Below are 20,681 nucleotides of genomic sequence, written 5' to 3'. Positions count from 1 at the left end.
AAGTCAAAGACTGACCCCACGCAAAATATAGAGTTTATAGGGGCTCAGTCACGTCAAGGGTGTATTTACCCGAGGCTCGTTTTCATGCCATCGAATCTCTCGTACAACTACTAATGTACAGCCCCACTGTTCCAGTTCTCACGTGCTTACGACTGTTGGGGCTTATGGCAACCACCACATTTGTGGTGCAAAACGCCAGGCTGCATATGCGAGGATTGCAGCATTGGTTGGCAACCGTATACAAACCCTCAATCCACACCGTCCACAAGAGGGGGTCACTTACAACAGAGGCATGAAGCTCGCTAACATGGTGGGGAAACCCTAAGAATCTCCTAACAGGGGTGCCCTTCCGCCAACCGCAAATTACTGTGTTCATTACAACAGATGCCTCCCATATGGGATGGGGGGCTCACATGGACAACAAAACCACTCAAGGATTATGGTCCCCCGCGAAGACACTGCACATAAACATATTAGAGCTCAGGGCAGTGTTCAATGCGTGCAGGCATTTTCACAATTATCTGCACAGAAAAATAGTCGGCGTGAATACCGACACCACCACCACCATGTTTTATATAAACCGACAGGGGGGAGCCAGGTCTCGTACGCTTTGTGTGGAGGCGGTCCGACTCTGGAACTGGTGCATCGCCAACAATATAATCATAAAGGCTTCATACCTACCGGGGGTCCACAATGTCAAGGCGGACCAACTCAGCAGACACTTTGCGCCCACTCACGAGTGGCAGATCCGTTCAGACCTACTTCACCAAGTGTTCCGCAGATGGGGTTTTCCCCAAATCGACTTGTTTGCCACCCGGGAAAACAAGAAATGTCCCCAATACTGCTCCAGAGCGGGCATGGGACAGGAGTCTTTGGGGGACGCCTTCATGATCCCATGGAAGGGCCCTCTACTTTATGCGTTTCCCTCCCATGACACTTATACACAAGGTCTTGGAGAAGGCCAGAAGGGAGAAAGCACGCACGATACTCATAGTCCCAACCTGGGATCGGCAACAGTGGTTCCCATTGCTCTTGCGCATGGCTCAACATCGGCCATTTCCCCTACCAACAGTACCGGACATTCTCACTCAGGCGCGGGGGTCAATACTGCGCCCGCACCCGAAGAGACTTCGGCTACAAGCATGGCTAATCCATGGCTAAGCGCCTTAGAGACTACATGCTCAGAGGGAGTACAACAAGTCCTTGAATGTAGTCGGAGAACTTCCACCAGAAAGACTTATCAGCACAAATGGTTGCGTTTTTCCGAATGGTGTTCCTCCAGGCAACTAATACCCCGGGACACCACCATACCTACGATTCTGGATTATTTGCTACAACTCAAACAAAACGGCCTTTCACTATCCTCTATAAAGGTGCATCTGGCGGCTATATCAGCGTTTCGGCATGAAGAGGATGGATCAACCACATTTGCCCATCCTGTTGTCTCGCGTTTCCTAAAGGGGTTGTTGAATCTGTACCCCCCTCGGAAACCAATACCGCCATCATGGAGTTTAGACCTAGTTCTACACACCCTCTCGGGACCGCCCTTTGAACCATTGGCTACGGTCCCCCTTCAACTACTTACTATTAAAACGACTTTCCTCCTGGCAATCACGTCAGCTCGCAGAGTGAGTGAGCTCGCAGCCATAATGTCCACACCACCCTGCACGATCTTCTCAAAAGAAGCAGTGGTCTTACGATTACACCCAGCCTTCGTTCCGAAGGTCTCTTCAGACTTTCATATCAACGAACCAATAGTGCTGCCCTAGTTCTATCCTAAGCCTCACAACTCAAATGAAGAGGCATGGTTGCACTTACTTGACGTAAGAAGGGCACTGGCCTTCTACATCGATAGAACTAAACCTTTCCGGAAAACAGACTCCTGGTGTCCATTGCATCCAGGTCAAAAGGAGAAGCGCTATCTTCACAGAGGATTTCAAATCACATTGTGTCTTGCATAAGACTGTGTTACGAGATTTGCAAGACTCCTCTGCCAGTTCCGCCAAGAGCCCACTCTACTAGGGCGATGGCGGCGTCAACGGCCTTCTTCAAAGGCATCGCGCTGAGAGATATCTGCAAAGCGGCAACGTGGTCTTCCTATGACACCTTCGCCAAGCACTACGCCATGCACAGGATGCTTGATGAGGATACACGCCTGTCGACAGCAGTCCTTTCGCGGGCAAGCTGCGCATGAATCGGGTACCCACCTCCTTTTTCGGGGGGGGGTTACTGCTGGGTAGTCGCCTGCTGTGGAGCACCCCCGGGGACCACTCGAAGAAGAAAGAAGTTACTCACCTGTGTAGTAACAATGGTTCTTCGAGATGTGTCCCCGTGGGTGCTCCACTACCTACTCATTCTTCCCCACTTCGGAGCTCTGTTTGTGTGTTTTTTCAGGGGCGTCCGGAGCGGTTGATCAGGAACTGGCGGGGACCAGATCGCGCACGTGACCATAAGCACGCGAAGAGCCGACGCGCATCGGTGCATGCGCGACCCGACGGAGACTGCTGAAGATTTTCCGAGCTGTGGCGCCGGGGCGAGCCCGACACCTACTGTGGAGCACCCACGGAGACACATCTCGAAGAACCATCGTTACTACACAGGTGAGTAACTTCTCTTTCTTCAGCAAATCACTCAGGCAAAGAAGTTTGGTTACATTTATAGTTGATAATGCTGCCTCTTATTTACAGTGTCACAAGAGCAGGCATTCACATGTCACTTTTGTAGTTGGCATTGCAAAGTATTTACATGCTAGGTATGCTAAAGTTTCGTATGCTTCTTCATATTTTGGCCACTATTCCAGAAGATATGTTGCCATACTTGTGACACTCGCTTAAAAAAAGTTTATTTAAATTTGCGACTGAACTCTGTGGGTCGAATTGTATATATTCTGCTCTGTTTTACTCTGATTATGCCATATAATTAATGTTCTAGCAGTTTTGGATGATGACTCGGCACATGCTGTTCATTTTCTGAACACTTTCACTGCAGGTTTGACAAAATGGTGGTACCAGTATTAAATTTTTTATAGATAGCGATTTGACCCAAGGGTTAAGAATCTGAAACCTTCCTAATCTGAGAGGGACAAAGTGTGGAGCATGCTTTCAGAAGTCATAAGAGCAACCCTCTGATGTGGCTTTTGCAGAACGTGAACCACTAAAAAGCTCTAAAATTTTACATTGTTCGATCCTCGAATGCAGGTTTTTAAACAAAGTTCTATATAAGTTCTGCTTTAGTGATAGAGATAGCATTACAGTATTAGTAATTTTCAATTGACCTAATATTTCTTTTGTATTTTTACAGTGCAAATACTTTATATTTATTTTTGTATAAAAGTATTGTATACTTTGTAATTGAAACCAAACTATTTGAGAAGTTAGATAACATACAAATGTCTAAAGAAATTGTATTCTGTTGAACAGTGTGATTATTTTATTTGCTAGAGAGCCCTACATAAAAATCCTTAAGAGCAAGTAACATAGTTAATACTTCTGAACAAATATGTTATGTTGGCAGGCACAGATAAAAAGCAGCCAGAAATGATAACTGCTAAAGTGGGAACCCTGAAAAGGAAACAACAGATGAGAGAATTCTTGGAGCATTTGCCTAAGGATGACCATGATGACATTTTCACTGCAACACCGTTACAGAATAATAGAGTAAAGGTACATCTGTAATTTTAAAAAATGTATTAAATTGAATATTTTAAAAAATATGTTCAGTTTCTTGGATTGCATATCAGTGAATTTGTGTTGGGTGACAGGGCTTCTATCTATGACCACTTACAGCTGGGTGTTGGGCAGTTTGGACCCCAGTTTAAATGGATTAAAGGAGACTGGCAAAGGAAACAGTCTCCTATTTTTGTTGCTTTCTGATGTGCAAGGGGATATGCTCTCTCTCTACCTCTCAACACAAACAGGTAATTTGGAAAACTCTGGATATTGAATATGGCCCTTCCTTGTTTTGATCTTGAAATAGTAAGAGCTCACTGTTCTCATAGTAGACATTCAGGGACATGCTGGATATTTTAAAAATACTTTTTCTCCCAAAGGATTTAATATACATCTGAGTAAATAGATGTCAACAACTCAAAGGCATTGTCCATGGTGTAAAATAGAACCAGTGACTAACAGAATTTTTTCTTCCGCATACCTGCATCTAAATCAGCTATCCTAGTTGTGGCTGATGTGAGCAGCAGTTCTATTTCATTGTGTGGGCCAAAAAACTTTCAGCCCAATAAACATCCTTTCAATCAGTTTTTTCAACTCCCTGTGTACCCTGCTTTTCTTGGAAGACTTTCCTGTGCCCCTGTAGTACTTCTTTTAAAATCCTGCTTTGTTCGTCTTATATGAAAAGTTGCTTGAGAATACGGAGAAAGATGCTTACCCAGTATCTTCCTTTCCAGGCCCACTGCAGGGTGTTTATAAGGAGAAAATAGGTTTTAAAACTTTACTTTTGTTTATATTTTTATGGTAATGTGCTTTGTGTACTTGCATGCCTGCCTTTGCAGTAGAAACTATAAAAGTAGGAATTAAAACCACTTTCTGCTAAGCAAGATGGGAACAGTCTTCCTTTCCTTCAAGTACATGATAGTGGTGTCACAGGTTACAAACTGATAGGGTTTGGTACAAACTTATTTATACTATTCCCTTAATGGCTTTCAGACTTTGGAAGCTGAAGGGCAAGGAGAAGAGGTGATGTTGTAGTATCTTTGGGAGCACATTTAGAATCTCTGATAGTGCTAGCTAGTTTCTTGTCCTGAAAGACTGAGACCTAAATTAACCCTTTACTTTGTAAGAATAGAAATTGCAGGAAGCAGTCTAAAAATGGAGTCTTTCTTTCACACATCTGGCTAGTTAATGAAATTCTTACTGATAGCATTGCAGTTTGCCACCATGCCACAGTGCTAGTTTCTGAGCTCAGAGTGTTAGTACCTAAGGCTCTGCTGCCTTTACTTCACTGTGCCTGAAGCTCACCAAGGCTTCATTTGTGTTCCTAAAGAGAGATGTAAGAAATTGTATAGACTATCTAAGGATACATAGTAAGGATCACATAAGGGCTGACATCCATAATGTAGCACTCAACTCAGCTTTCTCTGGGCTAGATGCACACAGGCATGCTTGGCTGCAAGTATCTGGCCTTCAATGGATAGTGCTGCAGAGACTTTAACTTCTAAAGAAATGTCTAGGCAGTACCTAAAATAGGCTCATTTAAGTTACTGATAGCAAAGTCATGAGCAGTGTTCCCTGTAAGCTGTGCGTTTGTGCAGCCGCTCAGGAGCGATTCAAATGCTGCCCAGCTGATTAGCAATGTGTCCATAGATTGTTTTTTAGTTGCCATGGGTGGTGCATGTTCCCCCATGCCTCGATACACATAAAATGGAAGAAAAAGATTAGAGAACACTAGTCAAACGGTTCATTTCCCCATTCTCCTCTTGTCACATAGTCTCTCAAATAACTCCTGGTGCACTGTCTTCAGTAACTTTGGTAACAGTTTCCTCAGTTACCACTCTAATCTGACTTTCTTGGGTAACTTTAAGGAGTAGGTTAGGTGAAATCCAGAAATAATTTCCCTCTTAAGATACAGCCCTTTCAGTTAACTTCCAAACGTGGCTCTGGCTCTGAAACAAGTTTTCACCCTCTTTCGAAACAGGTTGAATATTAAGGGACATTTCTGTTATAAAGGTAAATATGAGGCAGGTAATAACTCTTTCATATGGGTATGGTTGGAACTTTTATTCTGCAAATGAAATCAAAGTGTTGGCTACCTGTTCCTCAGTTTGTGTGATTAGCAATTGGGGATGGAAAAATTCCACACTTCTGGGGTTGGATTATTTTTTTTTAGAAGTGTGTATTCCTGAGGTGGACATATGTCTGCAGTCATGCTTTGCAAGCCTTGTCTTGTGTGCACAGAGTGCCTTTTCAAGCATAAACGTAGCAACAGCTATTAGTGTTTATAGAGTGCGCATGTAAAACTGTTCATGTATTTAAAAAAAGCTGAACTGAGGCTTATTGGAAAACCAAATCCATATACTTTCTGGGTGGACTGAAATATCTCACTAAAGAAAATTTTAAGGCAACTTAAATCTCTTCCCATCTCACTCATAGAACCCAGCCCAAGATGTTTGGCTTCTGCTAAAACAAAAAAAACAGTTTTTAAAAAAAGTCTATGGCTTTTGCTGTCCAAATAAGGAAGCATTTAGCTGCATGCTATTTTGGGTCTGTGTCCCTTAACAAGGGAGCAAAGAGGGGAAAGCAGAAAATTTCAGGTGCATCTTTATTGTGCTATCTTTTATATTAAAAGCTGTCTAAACTGGTAATTCATTGATGATGATGTGATTTTTCTTATAGCTCCCAACATTTTGGGAAAGCCAAGACGATGATGTCTTCCAGCTTATGGATAACAATCCAATTACACCTTCTTCAGCTGTCTTTCCCTTGGTAAAAACTCCTCAGTGTGATCATATTAGCCCTGGCATGCTAGAATCTATCAACAGGTAAGAGCTAGAAACTGCTGTTCATTCTGTAATGCCACAGAAAAAGTTTCTCAGTTCTGCCTCTCTATCTAAAGGGAAACCATTTTGTTTCTGTACTTGCGCAGCAGGGGAAGGTTCCGATGGATGTTTCTCTGCATTGTTCAGGCATTTGTCTTTTTTTGGTGTAAATTGCAGTCACTGTTGTACAGGTGCTTAAACTTGACAGCCAAAGAGTAGTGTGTTAAGAAATTTAATATTATAAAGCTGGTTTGGATGGCACCCTGGGATTAAGCATGTGTCAGCATTTATGGAAATGCAGAACTAGAATGTTTAAAGTTTAGTAAAACTTTCTCCATGCTGTAGGGCTGAAGTTAAGGAAGTGTTACAGGTGATTGCTAAGGGTTTATATATTAAATACAAACCTAACAGTTTGAAGATTCTGTAAGGACTTACTGTTAAGCTCTTTTTCAAGAGGTGTCCCTCTGGGTTCTCCACTTGTGTGCTTGGTGTTGTCACAGCACCCAGATCTTAGAATTTGCCGGTCGTCCCCATGTGGACTATGCCTGCATGGTACTGATCTCACACTGTTGAACACTGGAACGCTGCATGCAAGGCCAACAACCTGAGTTCCTTTTCAACTATCCCCAGCCTGAGAGGGAGCTCAGCCATTCTCCTACAAGATAAGAGAATGTAGATGTTCTTTAGAATTGTTTATAAAGTTCCAGTTTTCCATTCCTGTTTGTTTTTGTTGTGTTTTATTTTTGTTTAAGTGCTGTGGTGGTTAGAATGTGTAGAGCCTCCATGGTTCTCTCCAACAACCTTTCCCCATGAAATTTAGTCCATGGTAGAAGACTTAGCATTTGATGGAGATAAGTTATTTGCCAGAAGGACAAAGGAGGTCCTGCATACTAGAGTAAAGTTTCATCTCCGTCATTCTATCCTGCAGAACTCTCACATACCAGCATTTTAACCATAAGTAAATTTTAGTTAACGTTTTCCATAAGTACAGTATAATGAAAGTACTTATAATTAAATACATCAAATGTAAGTTTACAGTGTACCATATTACTGTTGGTAAATAAAGTACTCCGTATACATTTTTATTTTCATAATTAATCTTTTTCTTTAGTGTTATGCGTTGCTAGGTGTACCTCTCTGTTATCCAGAATATTTGAATATCTAGCAATCTCCTGGTCTCAGAGCTGCCATGTAGGAAAGAGTTTACTGTATGAAGGACTCACGAGCCGCTCTCCACTCTCTGGGTATACACACTTCCCACAGGAGAAGGAGAAAATTCAGGTACCAGCACTATCAATGACCTAGATATCTTGTCTATGTACAAAATGAGCAAGTTGACAGCCATCAACAATAAAGCCAACATCCCCATCACAGGCATCAATTTTCTGGGTCCATAAACCAACCTCCTACTCCCACGAAACAAATTTTGAAACCTTGATCAATGACACTGAAGATGCATACACTCCCTCCACCCCCCCAACGTATCTATCTTGGCAGGGTACATACTGGGCATACTGAACAGCATCGTGGATGTTTACAACAAAAAGTTCCATTGACATCACAAATGGGAACTCAGCAACACATCAGACATTCCACACATGGGATCAACCACACCTAGACCTTTTCACAACCCAACAGAACATTGAATGCCAAATGCCTCTGCTTCGGTTCTTGAGCAGGCGTGGGTCACTACTCACAGGGAGCTGTGTTCCTCATCATTTGAGATAAGGATCTCCTTTGTGCATTCCTGCCTGTACCTCTCGTTTCTGGAGTGGTACAAAAATATGCAGGCGTGTAGCCACAATCATACCAATATCCTCAGCATGGCCAAGAAAACCAAGGTGTCCATTCTTAACTTGAATGTCGGTTTGCTCCACCGTCACCTTCAGCATTGTCTCCTAACTTACAGAACAGAACCCCACTATCACCAGGATCTCCCTAGACTTAAGGTCGTGGCCTGCTTCCTGTATGGCTCTTGTACCAAACATTTTAGTTCCTCTCAAGTACAAGATGTTGTCCTGCACAGCAAGAAACCTTCTACTTGTTCCACCTATGTTCAGAAATGGAAACGCGTCATCAATTGGTGTTCCTCCAATCACACCAACCCAGTGAATGTTTCTTTCCCATCAGTATTGGACTACCTCCTGATATTGAAGCACCCCAGACTTTCTGTTCCCTGAGAGTACATTTAGTAGGAATTACAGCTTCTTCTTCGAGTGGTCCCTGTGGGTGCTCCACATTAGGTGTCGGGCTTGCCCAGGTGCTGCAGATCAGAGATTTCCAAGCTGTCTCTCATTGGATCGCTCATGCAATGAAGTGCGCTGGTCCTTCGTGCACATTTGGTCAAGTGTGCAATCCAATCTGTGCCAGTTCCTTTCAACTACCAGCGGCTGCGGATAGACTTTGCTTCTGCTCCAACGACTGGAAAGATAAAACTCTTTATTTGCTTCAATACATTGCTAGTTTTACGAACTTTTCTTAGAAACCTTTCTATTGTATATAGTTACAGTTTAAAAAAAAGAAAAAAAGAGCAGGGGGTGGGGGAGACAGACAAAAGCTCTGCCAATAGAACTTTATCTTTTAGCATAACCCAGACGTTAAGACTTATCTACAGACTGTTTGTTTTTAGTATCTGTTAAGTACCCTTGTTAAAGTTAAGCACCGTTAAGTTTTCATTTAAAAAGAAAAAAGGAGAGAGAAGTTCTCTGCCAGGCTTCAAGAAATGCAAGTCATGCCGCAAGGCCATGCCAGCCTCTGATGGCCACAGCAAATGTATTTGGTGCCTGGGCGAGGCCCATGTGCCTCAAAAATATCCCCATTACTCTAAACTCACTGCTAGAGCTAGGAAGGACAGAGAAATGAGGCTGAGGATGATTTTATTTGATAAGGCTCTTCATCCCGAAACATTCAAACTGACTCCTCCAGAGGGCCTGTAAGCGCTTCAAAAATGAAAAGTGGCTTCTCTGACCTCTTTGGGTCATAAAAGAAAGAGAGCATCTCCTGCTTGATCCTTGCCAGTGTTACCCAAGAGCAGGATGATCGAGAGACAGAGCCCAGGTCCCTCTATATCTAAGGGGACGCCAAGCCTAGAGAACAAAAGGCAGCACCAGGGACTCTCACTTACAAGTATGTGGAGCCCAAGAACCCACAGGTGTGTAAACGACAGGTGCCGAAGACTATGGCACCGAGATAAATACCCCCGGCACCGAGAGCATTGGTATTGGATGTCCCACAACATGGACTTGTGGTGCCGAAGACCTCTGAACATGCAGAACGGAAGGCCTCTGCACTGGGTGCACTGACAACAGAACTGGTGGCACTAATAGACCCTGCACTGAAACCTTTGGCACTGGGCATGACACCATCCATATCGGCACCAGCCCAGTCAATTCAGGAATCGAGGAAAGCACATTCCAAAGCATGGCACTGAAGCCCCTCCCTGGGCCTCTTCATTATACCATCTCCTTTGTCTCCATGCTCTCCCCCAGAATCATACATACCGGAATGACCTTTGACACTGCCATCACCTTTCTTTAGGCCGCTGTCTCCATTCCTACACCCTCGTTCCCTCTGGCTCAGACACCCTTCACTCGACTCTAACTATTGCACCGGCTACAGGGATGTCCTCACCAGGTATCTCCGCCTCCTTCTATATCATCTAGACCGTCTCACCTATCACATTCTTTTCGCCATCATGTATACAGGAAACACTCACGCTCCAGATCCTCATAGCCAGGCTCACGTCCTTGCTACTGTGTACACGCATACCATCAGGAAGACTATCGCTGGGGCCATCGCTAATCAAGGTCCAGAGATGGATCCCCAGATTCACGCCCCTCATATAGACAGTCCTCATCTCCTCCTCCAAAGAGACACTGTCTCTCCCCTTCAAGAGAAGGTCTGTACCCAGTTATAGATCCCCTCTTAGAGCACCTAGGGGAGCAAGCGCAGGAAGTGTCTGAGGAACAGACGGAGGCATATCAGACAGATGCCTCTTCATCCTCTCCAGATTAGGCAGTCGTCCCAGGCGATATATCCTCTCTAGCCGACCTTTGACAGTTTCAGGAACTGTTCAAAAGGGTTGCCCAGTCCCAGGACATACAGGTGGTGGAAGTACAAGAAAAGCAGCACAAACTCCTCAAAAATCTGAGACCTCCAATGTCATCAAAGATAGCCATCCCACTGGATGAGGTCACCACAGAGCCTTCTTCTAATATTTGGCAAACTCTGGCCTTTATTCTGCCAACCAATAAGAGGGCGGACAAAAAGTATTTCGTTCCATCAAAGGGCATTTTCATGCCATCCCATCATTGATACAGGTGCTGGAAAAACAGCCCCACAGTGCAAGAATGCCAGGCTGCACTTTTGTTGTCTCCAGCACTGGCTGGCGACAGGATATACCCCTGAAACATACCACTCACAAGAAGGTATTACTAATGGCAGAGGTGCAAAAGTCACTGAGATGGTGGACAGACCACAGGAACCTACTGTCTGGGGTCCCCTTTCACCAGCCTCAAACTGTTTTCTCCCACAACAGATGTTTCCCACATAGGCTGGGGAGCACACATGGGAAGCAGATCAGTGCAAGGGCTATGGTCACACCGGGAGATGGCAGTGCACATAAATGTGCTGGAACTAGGGCAGTGGTCAATGCATGCAAGCACATCCTTCAGTACCTATGACGCAAAGTACTTGGTGTCAATACCGACATGACCATGATGTACTACATCAATTGACAGGGCGGAGCCAGGTCTCATGCATTATGTGCAGAGGCTCTTCGCCTGTGGAACTGGTGCATTGCAAGCAACATAATCCTGAGACCCTCATACTTAGCAGGCACCAGCAACATGAAGGCCACCCTGCTGAGCAGGCACTTTGCACTCAACCATGAATAGGAGATCTGTCCCAGTTTGTTTTACCATATTTTCAATGCATGGAGGTTTCCTCAAATAGACCTGTTCTGTGACCTGAAACAAGAAGAAATGCCCTCAATTTTGGACCAGAGCAGGCATCGGCCCGGGCTCCTTATCATAGAACAATAGAGCTGGAAAAGACCTAAAAAAGCCAGCAAGTCCAGCCCCCTGCCCTAGGCAGGACCAAACCCATCAGGTCAGCCCAGCCAGGGCTTTGTCGAGGCGAGACTTAAACACCTCCAGGGTTGGAGACTCCACTGCTTTCCTGGGTAGACCATTCCGATGCTTCTCCACCTTCCTAGTGAAAAAGTTTTCCTAATGTTCAACCTGGACCTTCCCAACCGCAACTTGAGACCATTGTTCCGTGTTTTGCCATCCATGACCACTGTGAACAGCCTCTCTGCAGCCTCTTTGCAACCTCCCTTTGGTAAGTTGAAGGCTGTTATCAAGTCCCCGCTCCGTCTTCTCTTCTGCAGACTAAACAGTCCCAATTCCCTCAACCTTTCTTCATAAGTCATATGCTCCAGCCCGCTAATTATTTTGGTCGCCCTCCGCTGGACCCTCTCCAGTGTATCCACATTCTTCCAATAATTGGGGGCCCAGAACTGGACACGGTACTCCAGATGCAGCCTCACCAAAGCCGAACAAAGAGGAACAATCACTTCTCTGGATCTACTGGCAACGCTCCTCTTGATGCAACCTAATATGCCGTTAGCCTTCTTGGCTACAACGGCACACTGTTGACTCATAGAATCATAGAATACTAGGACTGAAAGGGACCTCGAGAGGCCATCGAGTCCAGCCCCCTGCCCCAATGGCAGGACCAAGTACTGTCTCGACCATCCCTGATAGACATCTGTCTAACCTGTTCTTAAATATCTCCAGTGATGGAGATTCCGCAACCTCCCTTGGCAACTTATTCCACTGTTTGACCACCCTGACAGTTGGACATTAGGAAAAAGTTCCTAACCTAAACCTCACTTGCTGCAGTTTAAGTCCATTGCCTCTTGTTCTATCCTCAGAAGCCAAAAAGCACTTCCTTAATAATCTCCTGACACCTATTTACCGTGCTCCATTAGAAGTAGGGAGCTAGTGTGGACATAGCCTGTGAGTTGCGTGATGCAAGGAGACCAGATGAGAAGCTTACAGTTCAGCCCTCATGATCTATGAAACACTTTTTGGTAGTATAATTGTCTATAAAGTCTACATTAGAAGTTTTTGAAGGTTTAAAAGAAGTCTTAAAGGACTGCATTCTTAACCGACGTTACAGATTTTGCTGGTATAATTATGTAGACTAGCTCAAAACTTGTCGAGAGCCTTCAATAGCTCTTAGAATCCCTACTACTGCAGATAATACAGAAGGCTTCACTTTGGGGGTTGGTTGAGAGAGAAGCAGATTCTTGTATGCTAAGCTTTAGGTAGTGCTGACTTGCAAATGGAAGAGAGAGGCACTATATTTTTATAAGTGTGTGCTGTTTCACTGGTGTCCAACTTCAGAGAGCTGCTATACAATCTGCCTGCTATTTGTTAACTCCCAGGGAATTTTATGTGAATTATAGATTTGGGAAGGCATGCTAAACTGATTTAAGATTTAAAGATTAAAGGTTCAAATGTTTCCCTCCTTAACTTTCATAGTCTGAGAAAGAGCATGCCTCAGGCAAGAGGTGAGTTTTTGGGAATCCCAGTGATTACACAGATGACACCTTTTGCAGCACTTATGGTTTTGTTTATTTTAGCAGCTTGATGGTATCAAAAGAGCACTTAACAGACACAAACTGAAAGATGTCAAATACAGTTAATATCTGGTTACAGAGATTTTACTTAACAATGTTATAACAGCTAATACGTGTGACTTACTAACTGCAATTACGGTCTAAACTTATGCTATACAAGCAGGGTACAATACTCACTGACTCCTCTGAACTGCCCAAAAGCCAAGGCCTGCTCGCTTCGATCAGTGCGGAAGGTATTATTGCAGTGGGTAGAATACAAAGTCAAAGAATAGAAAACAAAGGCTGTTCTAATAATAGTAGGAGCAAAAGATAGCAAACATAGACATAATAGAGAAAGTGGTGCTCTGAGAAGGCGATGGGTGTGCCTCAGGTATGAATTCTGTACTGCACACCTTGCCACAAGTAGCAAGGGGTTCTTATCTGTTTTTACCTCATAGTGCTTAAGTACTGATGCTAAATTAAGCTCCAATTCCTGAGGATTCCCAAAATATCCCAAGTTTCTTGGTGACCTTAACTTGGGGTCATCCCCTCTGACCATACTGTATATATCAGTCTTTCAGGGCAATTTCTGGTAAAGGTCATGGAAAATATACTCTAATTTGAGTAAGGCTATCACACCTTTCCATTCAGAGGTAGGTGGCGAAAGCTTGAACGTCAGTTGATATCAGAAAGTGACGCAGGTAGGAAACATTGACGCAAATTACTGAGCACTTCTAGTTTGACCTTAACTTTCCCTATAAATGGGGGAAAAAGGAAAATTCTGCAAAAAGCCCCTCATGCCAGGTCTTACTGGCAGGCCACTTGTGTTACTGCTGAGAGGAAAGATAGGCCTCCTCTGGGCCTAAGTTAGCTATACGATAGTGACTTCTTGACGTGGAGATATAAACCAAAGCCATAATCAAAGTACCAAAACAAAAAGCAGTCAAGTAGCACTTTAAAGACTAGCAGAATAGTTTATTAGGTGAGCTTTCTTGGGACAGACCCACTTCTTCAGACCATGGTGAGGTGGGTCTGTCCCACAAAAGCTCACCTAATAAACTATTTTGCTAGTCTTTAAAGTGCTCCTTGACTGCCTTTTGTTTTGATAGTGTATAGACTAGCACGTCTCCCTCTCTGTTAATAATTGAAGTACAATTAAGCGAGCAAAGGCTACATATGTTATAGACTATCATAAAATTAATGTACAGAACTACAGTGCTGACTTTTTAGAAATAAGAAGGAATGTTATTTGATCAGTTTTTCTTTAAAATGGTTGTTAGCTTTCTGCTTACCAGGGCAACTTATTTATAATGGTTGTAATTGTACCAATGGATATCTATGGACTGATTTACCAGTAATACTGAGTGAATTGTTTGTATTGACAGGCAGGATTGTGATAAGTATGTGCTTAGAATGCAAAAGAACACAAAAGGCAAGAAGGATGTCTGGGGCAACATCAAGAAGAAATCGGTAATTTTTTTCTGTAATTTGAAACTGAAAACTAGTAATGGAGTATGCAGCCCTCATTCCTGTGTGCTGTTCCTCCTGCTGAATAAAACTAGAAAAATCCCAGAATTGCAAAGTTGTGATTGTGGACCTAATGTTAGTTTAATTTTGAGAGCTTTTACTGTATGTTAGAAAACGCAACATCTAGGCACCAGATAGCAATTCCCTGTCACGATGAAATGCCGAAACACTAGGTGCTAGATCCACGAAGGGATGTAGGAACCTAACTACCCCCTCAGGCGTTAGAATCCAAAATGTAGCTCCTCAGAACATGTGTTTGTGCTGCTGCACTAGCCCCGTTAAGTGCTTGATTTACAGAAGAGCAGGTATCTAATTGCATAGTTAGGCACTTAAATCCCAGAATCATGTCTCACAGATGCCTGCAAACCCTGTAGGTACCTAAACTTGTTTAGTGCTTCTATTTTTTAGCAAAAGTTTCCCTAATGTCTGTTATTACTTCTGAATATGCTCCTTGCAGCCCCAGGTCAGGCATCCAGCTTCCTCAGGCTGGGAGCAAGGCACAAACTGGGACAGGAGAGATGTTCATCTGTAGAACCCTCCCAAATTCATGGTCCATTTTGGTCTATTTGACAGTCACAGGTTTTAAAAACCTATACATTTTGTTATTTCAGTGCTTTAAATTTGAAATTTCAGAGAGGTAATTGTAGGGGTCCTGACCCCAAAAGGATGTGTGGGAGTTGAGGTACTGTGCTGCTGCTGCTGGTGGCAGTGCTGCTTTTAGAGTTGGGCTTCTGGTGGGCAGCTACCTCTCTCCAGCTGCTCAGCTCTGAAGACAGTGTTGTCACCAGCAGTGCAGAAATGAGGATGACCTTGAAATCCTTTTGCCTGCAGAGCTGGGCCCATAGTAGCTGCTGCCCTCTGGCCACCCAGCTCAGATGGGAGCAACACAGAAGTAAGGGCATGATTCAGGATGTGGAAGCTCAGAGCCTGTATTCAGAGTCCAACAGAGAAGATAAAGGCTGTAAAATGGGATGAGAAGAACTTTGTGGAAAGCCTTGCACAACAAGTGGAACAAGCTGCAGCACACAGATACTTGAAAGAGCGGTGTGATGTCACACAGAAGCTAGCTGGGTCACAGCGTACAGTGGATTGGGCAGTACTGAATAAGGAGGGGTGTGCGTTAATGAATCCAAGCAAGCAGCTCAGTGGATGGAAGAAATACTTTTGAAGAGCTAGTGAACTTCCCTGGCCACATGTTACCTCCTGCAAACATACCTCTGCAAATTAACAACAACAGATATACAAAAGAAGAAATCAGAAAAGCGGAAAAGCACCTAATCCAGACCACATTCCTGCACAAGCAGCCAGGGCAGGTAGTGAGACATCAGCCAACATGATGTATAATCTATTTGGGATGCTGAGAAGATGCCACAAGACTGGAAACATGACTACCTTATCAAGCTTCCAAAGAGAAGCAACTTGAAGGAATACAAAAACTGGAGGGACATCATGTTACTGTCTATTTCAGAAAAAGTGTTCAGTAGGATTCTGGTGGTGACAATGAAGACTGAAATTGATAGACAGCTCAGGGAAGAACAGGATGGATTCTGAAATGAGAGATCTTGTACTGATCAAATAGCAACTCTGAGTGATCACAGAACAGTTGCTTGAGTAGAACTACCCTGTATACAACCTTTATAGACCTTGAAAAAGCCTTAAACAGCATTGATAGATGCTTTGTGGAAACTGCTGAAACATCTTGGCATCACTTCCAAAATTAGAAACCTGATCCATTTAATGTATGAACTTTCAACGTGCCAAGTTGTTCACAATAGTGTCTTGACGGAATCCTTTAGCATACTCTCAGGAGTGGGACAAGGGTGCATCTGATGAAGTGGGTCTTTGCCCACAAAAGCTCATGCTCCAAAATACCTATTAGTCTATATGGTGCCACAGGACTTCTTGTTGTTCTCAAAGATACAGACTAAAACAGCTACCTCTTTGATACTGGGTGCTTATTGTTACCTTTCCTATTCTCAATCAGAATGGATTGGATTATGAGCAGGACAACAGATGCTATCAATGGGGCATTCAGTGGACGTTTCTCAAACAGCTAGAGGACATTGATTTTGGTGACAATGATGATGTCTGCCTCCTTTCACACCGACATGAATGCATGGAAAAGGTCACAACACTAGACAAAACTACCTCAATGGCTGGACTGAGAATTAACAAGGGAAAGATCAAAATGATGAGGATCAACCAGTACAATAACACCATCACACTGGGAGGGGATGGCCACATGGAAGCTGTAAGGAAAACACAAAAGAGGATGATCTCGGACAATATAGAGATGGTCTACTGAGATTGAAGGACAACAACTGGGGTAAACCTGGAGCCAGCTAGATGTTTTGTCTCAAGACAGAGTGAGGTGGAGGAGACTTATACTCCACATGGAGCATAGATCACCTACAAGTGTTAAGTAGTAGTAGCCTAATACCAGCAGAACATTTGCAGCTGAGAGTCTTTAAGCTGAGGGAAGTGCCTCTCTGTAGCTTGGACTTAAGCACTGTCCCTCACTTGGTTATAGGCCTCTCTTATCTGCCTCATCTTGGCTACATCTGCACTAGCCCAAAACTTCAAAATGGCCATGCAAATGGGCATTTCGAAGTTTACTAATGAAGCACTGAAATACATATTCAGCACCTCAGTAGAATGCTGGCACCTGTGGCACTCTGAAATTGACGCGGCCTGCTGCTGTGCAGCTCGTCCAGATGGGGGTCCTTTTCGAAAGGACGCCAGCAACTTCGAAATCCCCTTATTCCTATCTGCTGTTAGAAATAAGGGGATTTTGAAGTTGCCGGGGTCCTTTCGAAAAGGAGCCCCATCTAGATGAGCTGTGCAGTGGCTAGCTGCGTCGATTTCGAAGTGTCATGGGTGCTGGCATTCTAATGAGGTGCTGAATATGTATTTCAGTGCTTCATTAGTAAACTTCAAAATGGCCATTTGCATGAACATTTCGAAGTTTTGGGCTAGTGTAGACACGGCCCTTGACACCTCCCCTTGCCTAGCTTAGGCAAGGAGCCCGGAGGTTTTTGTGAATCCCACTCTCAGGTGCTGTTTACTCCATTCATTGTGTAGGGAGCCTGGGGGCCAAAGTCAGGCTGTGTGAATCCATGGTTTTCCAGGCACCTACCCCATTAGTTGGGGTGATGGTCTCCATGCCTATGTTTCTATGTGAATTAGTCCTACCTGCCAACTTTAGCCGCTGCCTCCCACCCTAGGTACTAATTTACCAGACACCCAGTTCCAACTGGTGGCCCTGTGCAAAACCAACTGCATCCTGGCCTCTTGCACCTTGGTCACACCAAAGCCTGGGTAGAAGCCACAAAGTAGGTGCTTCTCTAGCTGTCTCACCTGGTGGTCCCAATCTGGCAGATGTTTGAGGCAGCTGCCAAATGGGACCCTACAGCACACATAATTGTAGTTATGATAGTGAACCAGTGTGGTCATAGTTGATAAAACAGTGGACATAAACTTTTCTTCTGTCATTTAAATCAGGCTGGAACAGTGTACACCACTCCGTCCTCTAGAAGAACCAAATTTGCCTTTGATCAAGGTGAGCTTTATCTTTGCTGCTTTTTCCTCATTTCAGGCCTAACTGTTTGAGAAGGTGATTGCTACCTGCAACTTATGGCTATGTTGTCATGGCAGGGTTTTTTAGAAATAACTTATTTCTCTATTAGAACATCAAAATAACTTATTTCTAAAAAGAGAATTTACGTTGCAAGAGCATTTTGAAATTGAATGTTCACATGAGAGCCCAATTTCGAAATAAGAGCAATGATGGGATACCCCTGGGAGGCCAATTAAGTCATAATTACCTCTGCTTAGTACACACTGAGTCAATTTTGAAATTGTAAGTTGGGGGGAGTGGGTTTGGCAAAACTCATTTGTTTTGGTGGAGTTACTATTTCAAGTTGGATGCTCTGTTAATTCAGAATAACAAGCTTTGCAGTGTGGACGTAAGGGAGTGTTTCTGGGAAAAGTTTCCCCCACCGCCAGCCCCCCTCCCTCCCAAAAAGAAGTGTAGATAAGCCCTATGTAAGGAGTGCCTTTCGGGAGTACAGCAGCACGCTTCCTCATTGTTTAGCTGAAGCAAAATCAGAAGCACTTCACTTCCTGTATCTGACTTCTGTAAGTGCTCTTCTGCTCCAGTCAGTGTCTCTCATCAGTGCTTTCCTGTGTTGCAGGTGCAGTGAGTGACTCTGTCCGAGGGAAACTGTTCCTAGGTGATGCAGCAGAGCAGTCCGATGAAGAAGAGCAAGAAGATTCTTATTTTTCTTCTTAACCAACTGTATGGGAAAATATACTCCAGGGCTTTAGCCATCCCTTTTAACTTATGCTCCCTCCTTGGGCTTCACACATGCACATTTGGACTGTAGTGTTTTGAAGTATTCCGTTATGTGCAAGGCTTCTTTCATTAATACCTGCTCCTGAGACTTGGTGATTGATCTTCCTTGTAAATTGAAATTGTTCCTCTGGTGGGGAAAATGTACAAAATACCCCTGAGTTTCAAAAGTTTTGTTTTTCATTTTAAGATAAAAATAATGTTTTAAAAACAGTAGTGTAATAAACCTACAGCAGGCTTTGTAATGAAATGGCCTTTTAATTTTCTAAATTGAAAACAGTTGTATTTTTATTAAATAATCCTTTTCAATGCTTTTCAAACGTCTGACACCTGTTTCATGGCCATGTCATTGTAGTAGAAAGATGTAAATGTAAAAACAATTACCAGGTGCTTAATGTTGCAAACCTGTATCTTTCAGTGAGTATGAAGGAACTGGTTTTTTAATAAAGCCTTTTTAAAACAGCAGGAGGGAGGGAGTGGGGATCTCTAGCCATGTAGGATCTGTATGAGGCTTCTAACAGAAAAGCCAAGTCTCACTTTTCAGCAGGTTGGAACTGACAGTGGGTGTATCTTTCTGCCTACTTGCTATGCTCTCAGAACTGTTTAGAGGTGTCCGGGGAGTGATAAGACTTAATGGCCATGGCTACAGTAGATCCTGCCTTTTGGAAGGGGCATGCTAATAAGCCACTTTGGCAGATACTAATGAGATGCTGCCATGAATTTGTAGCTCCTCATTAGCATAATGGCAGCCATGCCCATTTCAAAAGTGCTGCATCTGCAATGCACACTGCCTGTTTAGACAGGGGCCTTTTGAAAGGACCCCCTGGACTTGGCTTTAGGAAGAAGGGGCTTTTGAAGTCCAGGGGGTTGTTTCAAAAGGCCCCATCTACACAGGTGGTGTGCGTTTCTGAAGCGGCACTTTTGAAACACACACAGTTGCCATTATGCTAATAAGCTGATATTCATGGCAGTGCCTCATTAGCATCTGCCAAAGTGGCTTACTTGCATGCCCCTTCCGAAAGGCGGGGGCTAGTGTAGCCCTGGCCAATGTGTCCTACCTAACACAGGCTGAGTGTAACTGTTACTTTCCTCTGTCTTTACTAGTGCAGTGAATTAGTGTGAGGTTCCCAACTTCATGGTTCTCAGGACTGAGAAACCTTGCATCCTTCTTAGCTCCCTCCCCTTTGAATGAGCTGTAGGACTTGCCCTGCTGCTTCTGCTGCCTACCCAATAGTGGTGTATTCCTGCTATGACCTCCATGGGAGCCACAGTTTCTAACAGTGGAGTGTGGGGGCATACTTTCACACTTAAATTTGTCCCCCTTGCTGTGTATAAATGTCACTTGTTATGGAGCTCTGTGCTGCTGTGAGGATTAGTTATTGTTTGTAAAACACTTTGAAGGTTAACTAAAAAGTTTAGCTGGAAGCGCATGCCTTGGAGTAAGGGAATATTCCAGGCTTGTCTGAGAAGAGTTGTTGGCTGCAGAAACATGCTCAGACCTTTTATAGCAGGATCAGCCAATTTTGTTTTGCCTCCTGAGCTGCAGGAAGACTTCGCCAGACTTCCTGTTGCAGACCGTGGATTAAAGCCACATAAATTGTATATACTACTGCCTGACATCCCAGACTGCAAGGCTCTGATACACCAAGGGATGCCGCCTCATACCCTGGTGAAGCAAATCTGAAGTG

General features: G+C 43.9%; 1 protein-coding gene across 1 annotated transcript in view; it reads left to right on the top strand.

The window, feature by feature from the left end:
- MIS18BP1 (MIS18 binding protein 1) overlaps nt 1–19,306 on the top strand; it is a 56,863-nt gene extending 37,557 nt beyond the window's left edge. Inside the window, exons 12-16 of the mRNA XM_074998505.1 lie at nt 3,520–3,662; nt 6,348–6,493; nt 14,501–14,585; nt 18,144–18,201; nt 18,836–19,306. Of these exons, the coding sequence (XP_074854606.1) occupies nt 3,520–3,662; nt 6,348–6,493; nt 14,501–14,585; nt 18,144–18,201; nt 18,836–18,933 (530 nt within the window). The 3' untranslated portion in view covers nt 18,934–19,306. The remainder of the gene's footprint in view (nt 1–3,519; nt 3,663–6,347; nt 6,494–14,500; nt 14,586–18,143; nt 18,202–18,835) is intronic.
- Nucleotides 19,307–20,681: the final 1,375 nt, after the last annotated feature.

The sequence above is a fragment of the Carettochelys insculpta genome, chromosome 6 (genome assembly GCF_033958435.1).
Source record: "Carettochelys insculpta isolate YL-2023 chromosome 6, ASM3395843v1, whole genome shotgun sequence".
NCBI classification, from domain to species: domain Eukaryota; kingdom Metazoa; phylum Chordata; order Testudines; family Carettochelyidae; genus Carettochelys; species Carettochelys insculpta.
This window is presented reverse-complemented; position numbering and strand designations above follow the sequence as displayed.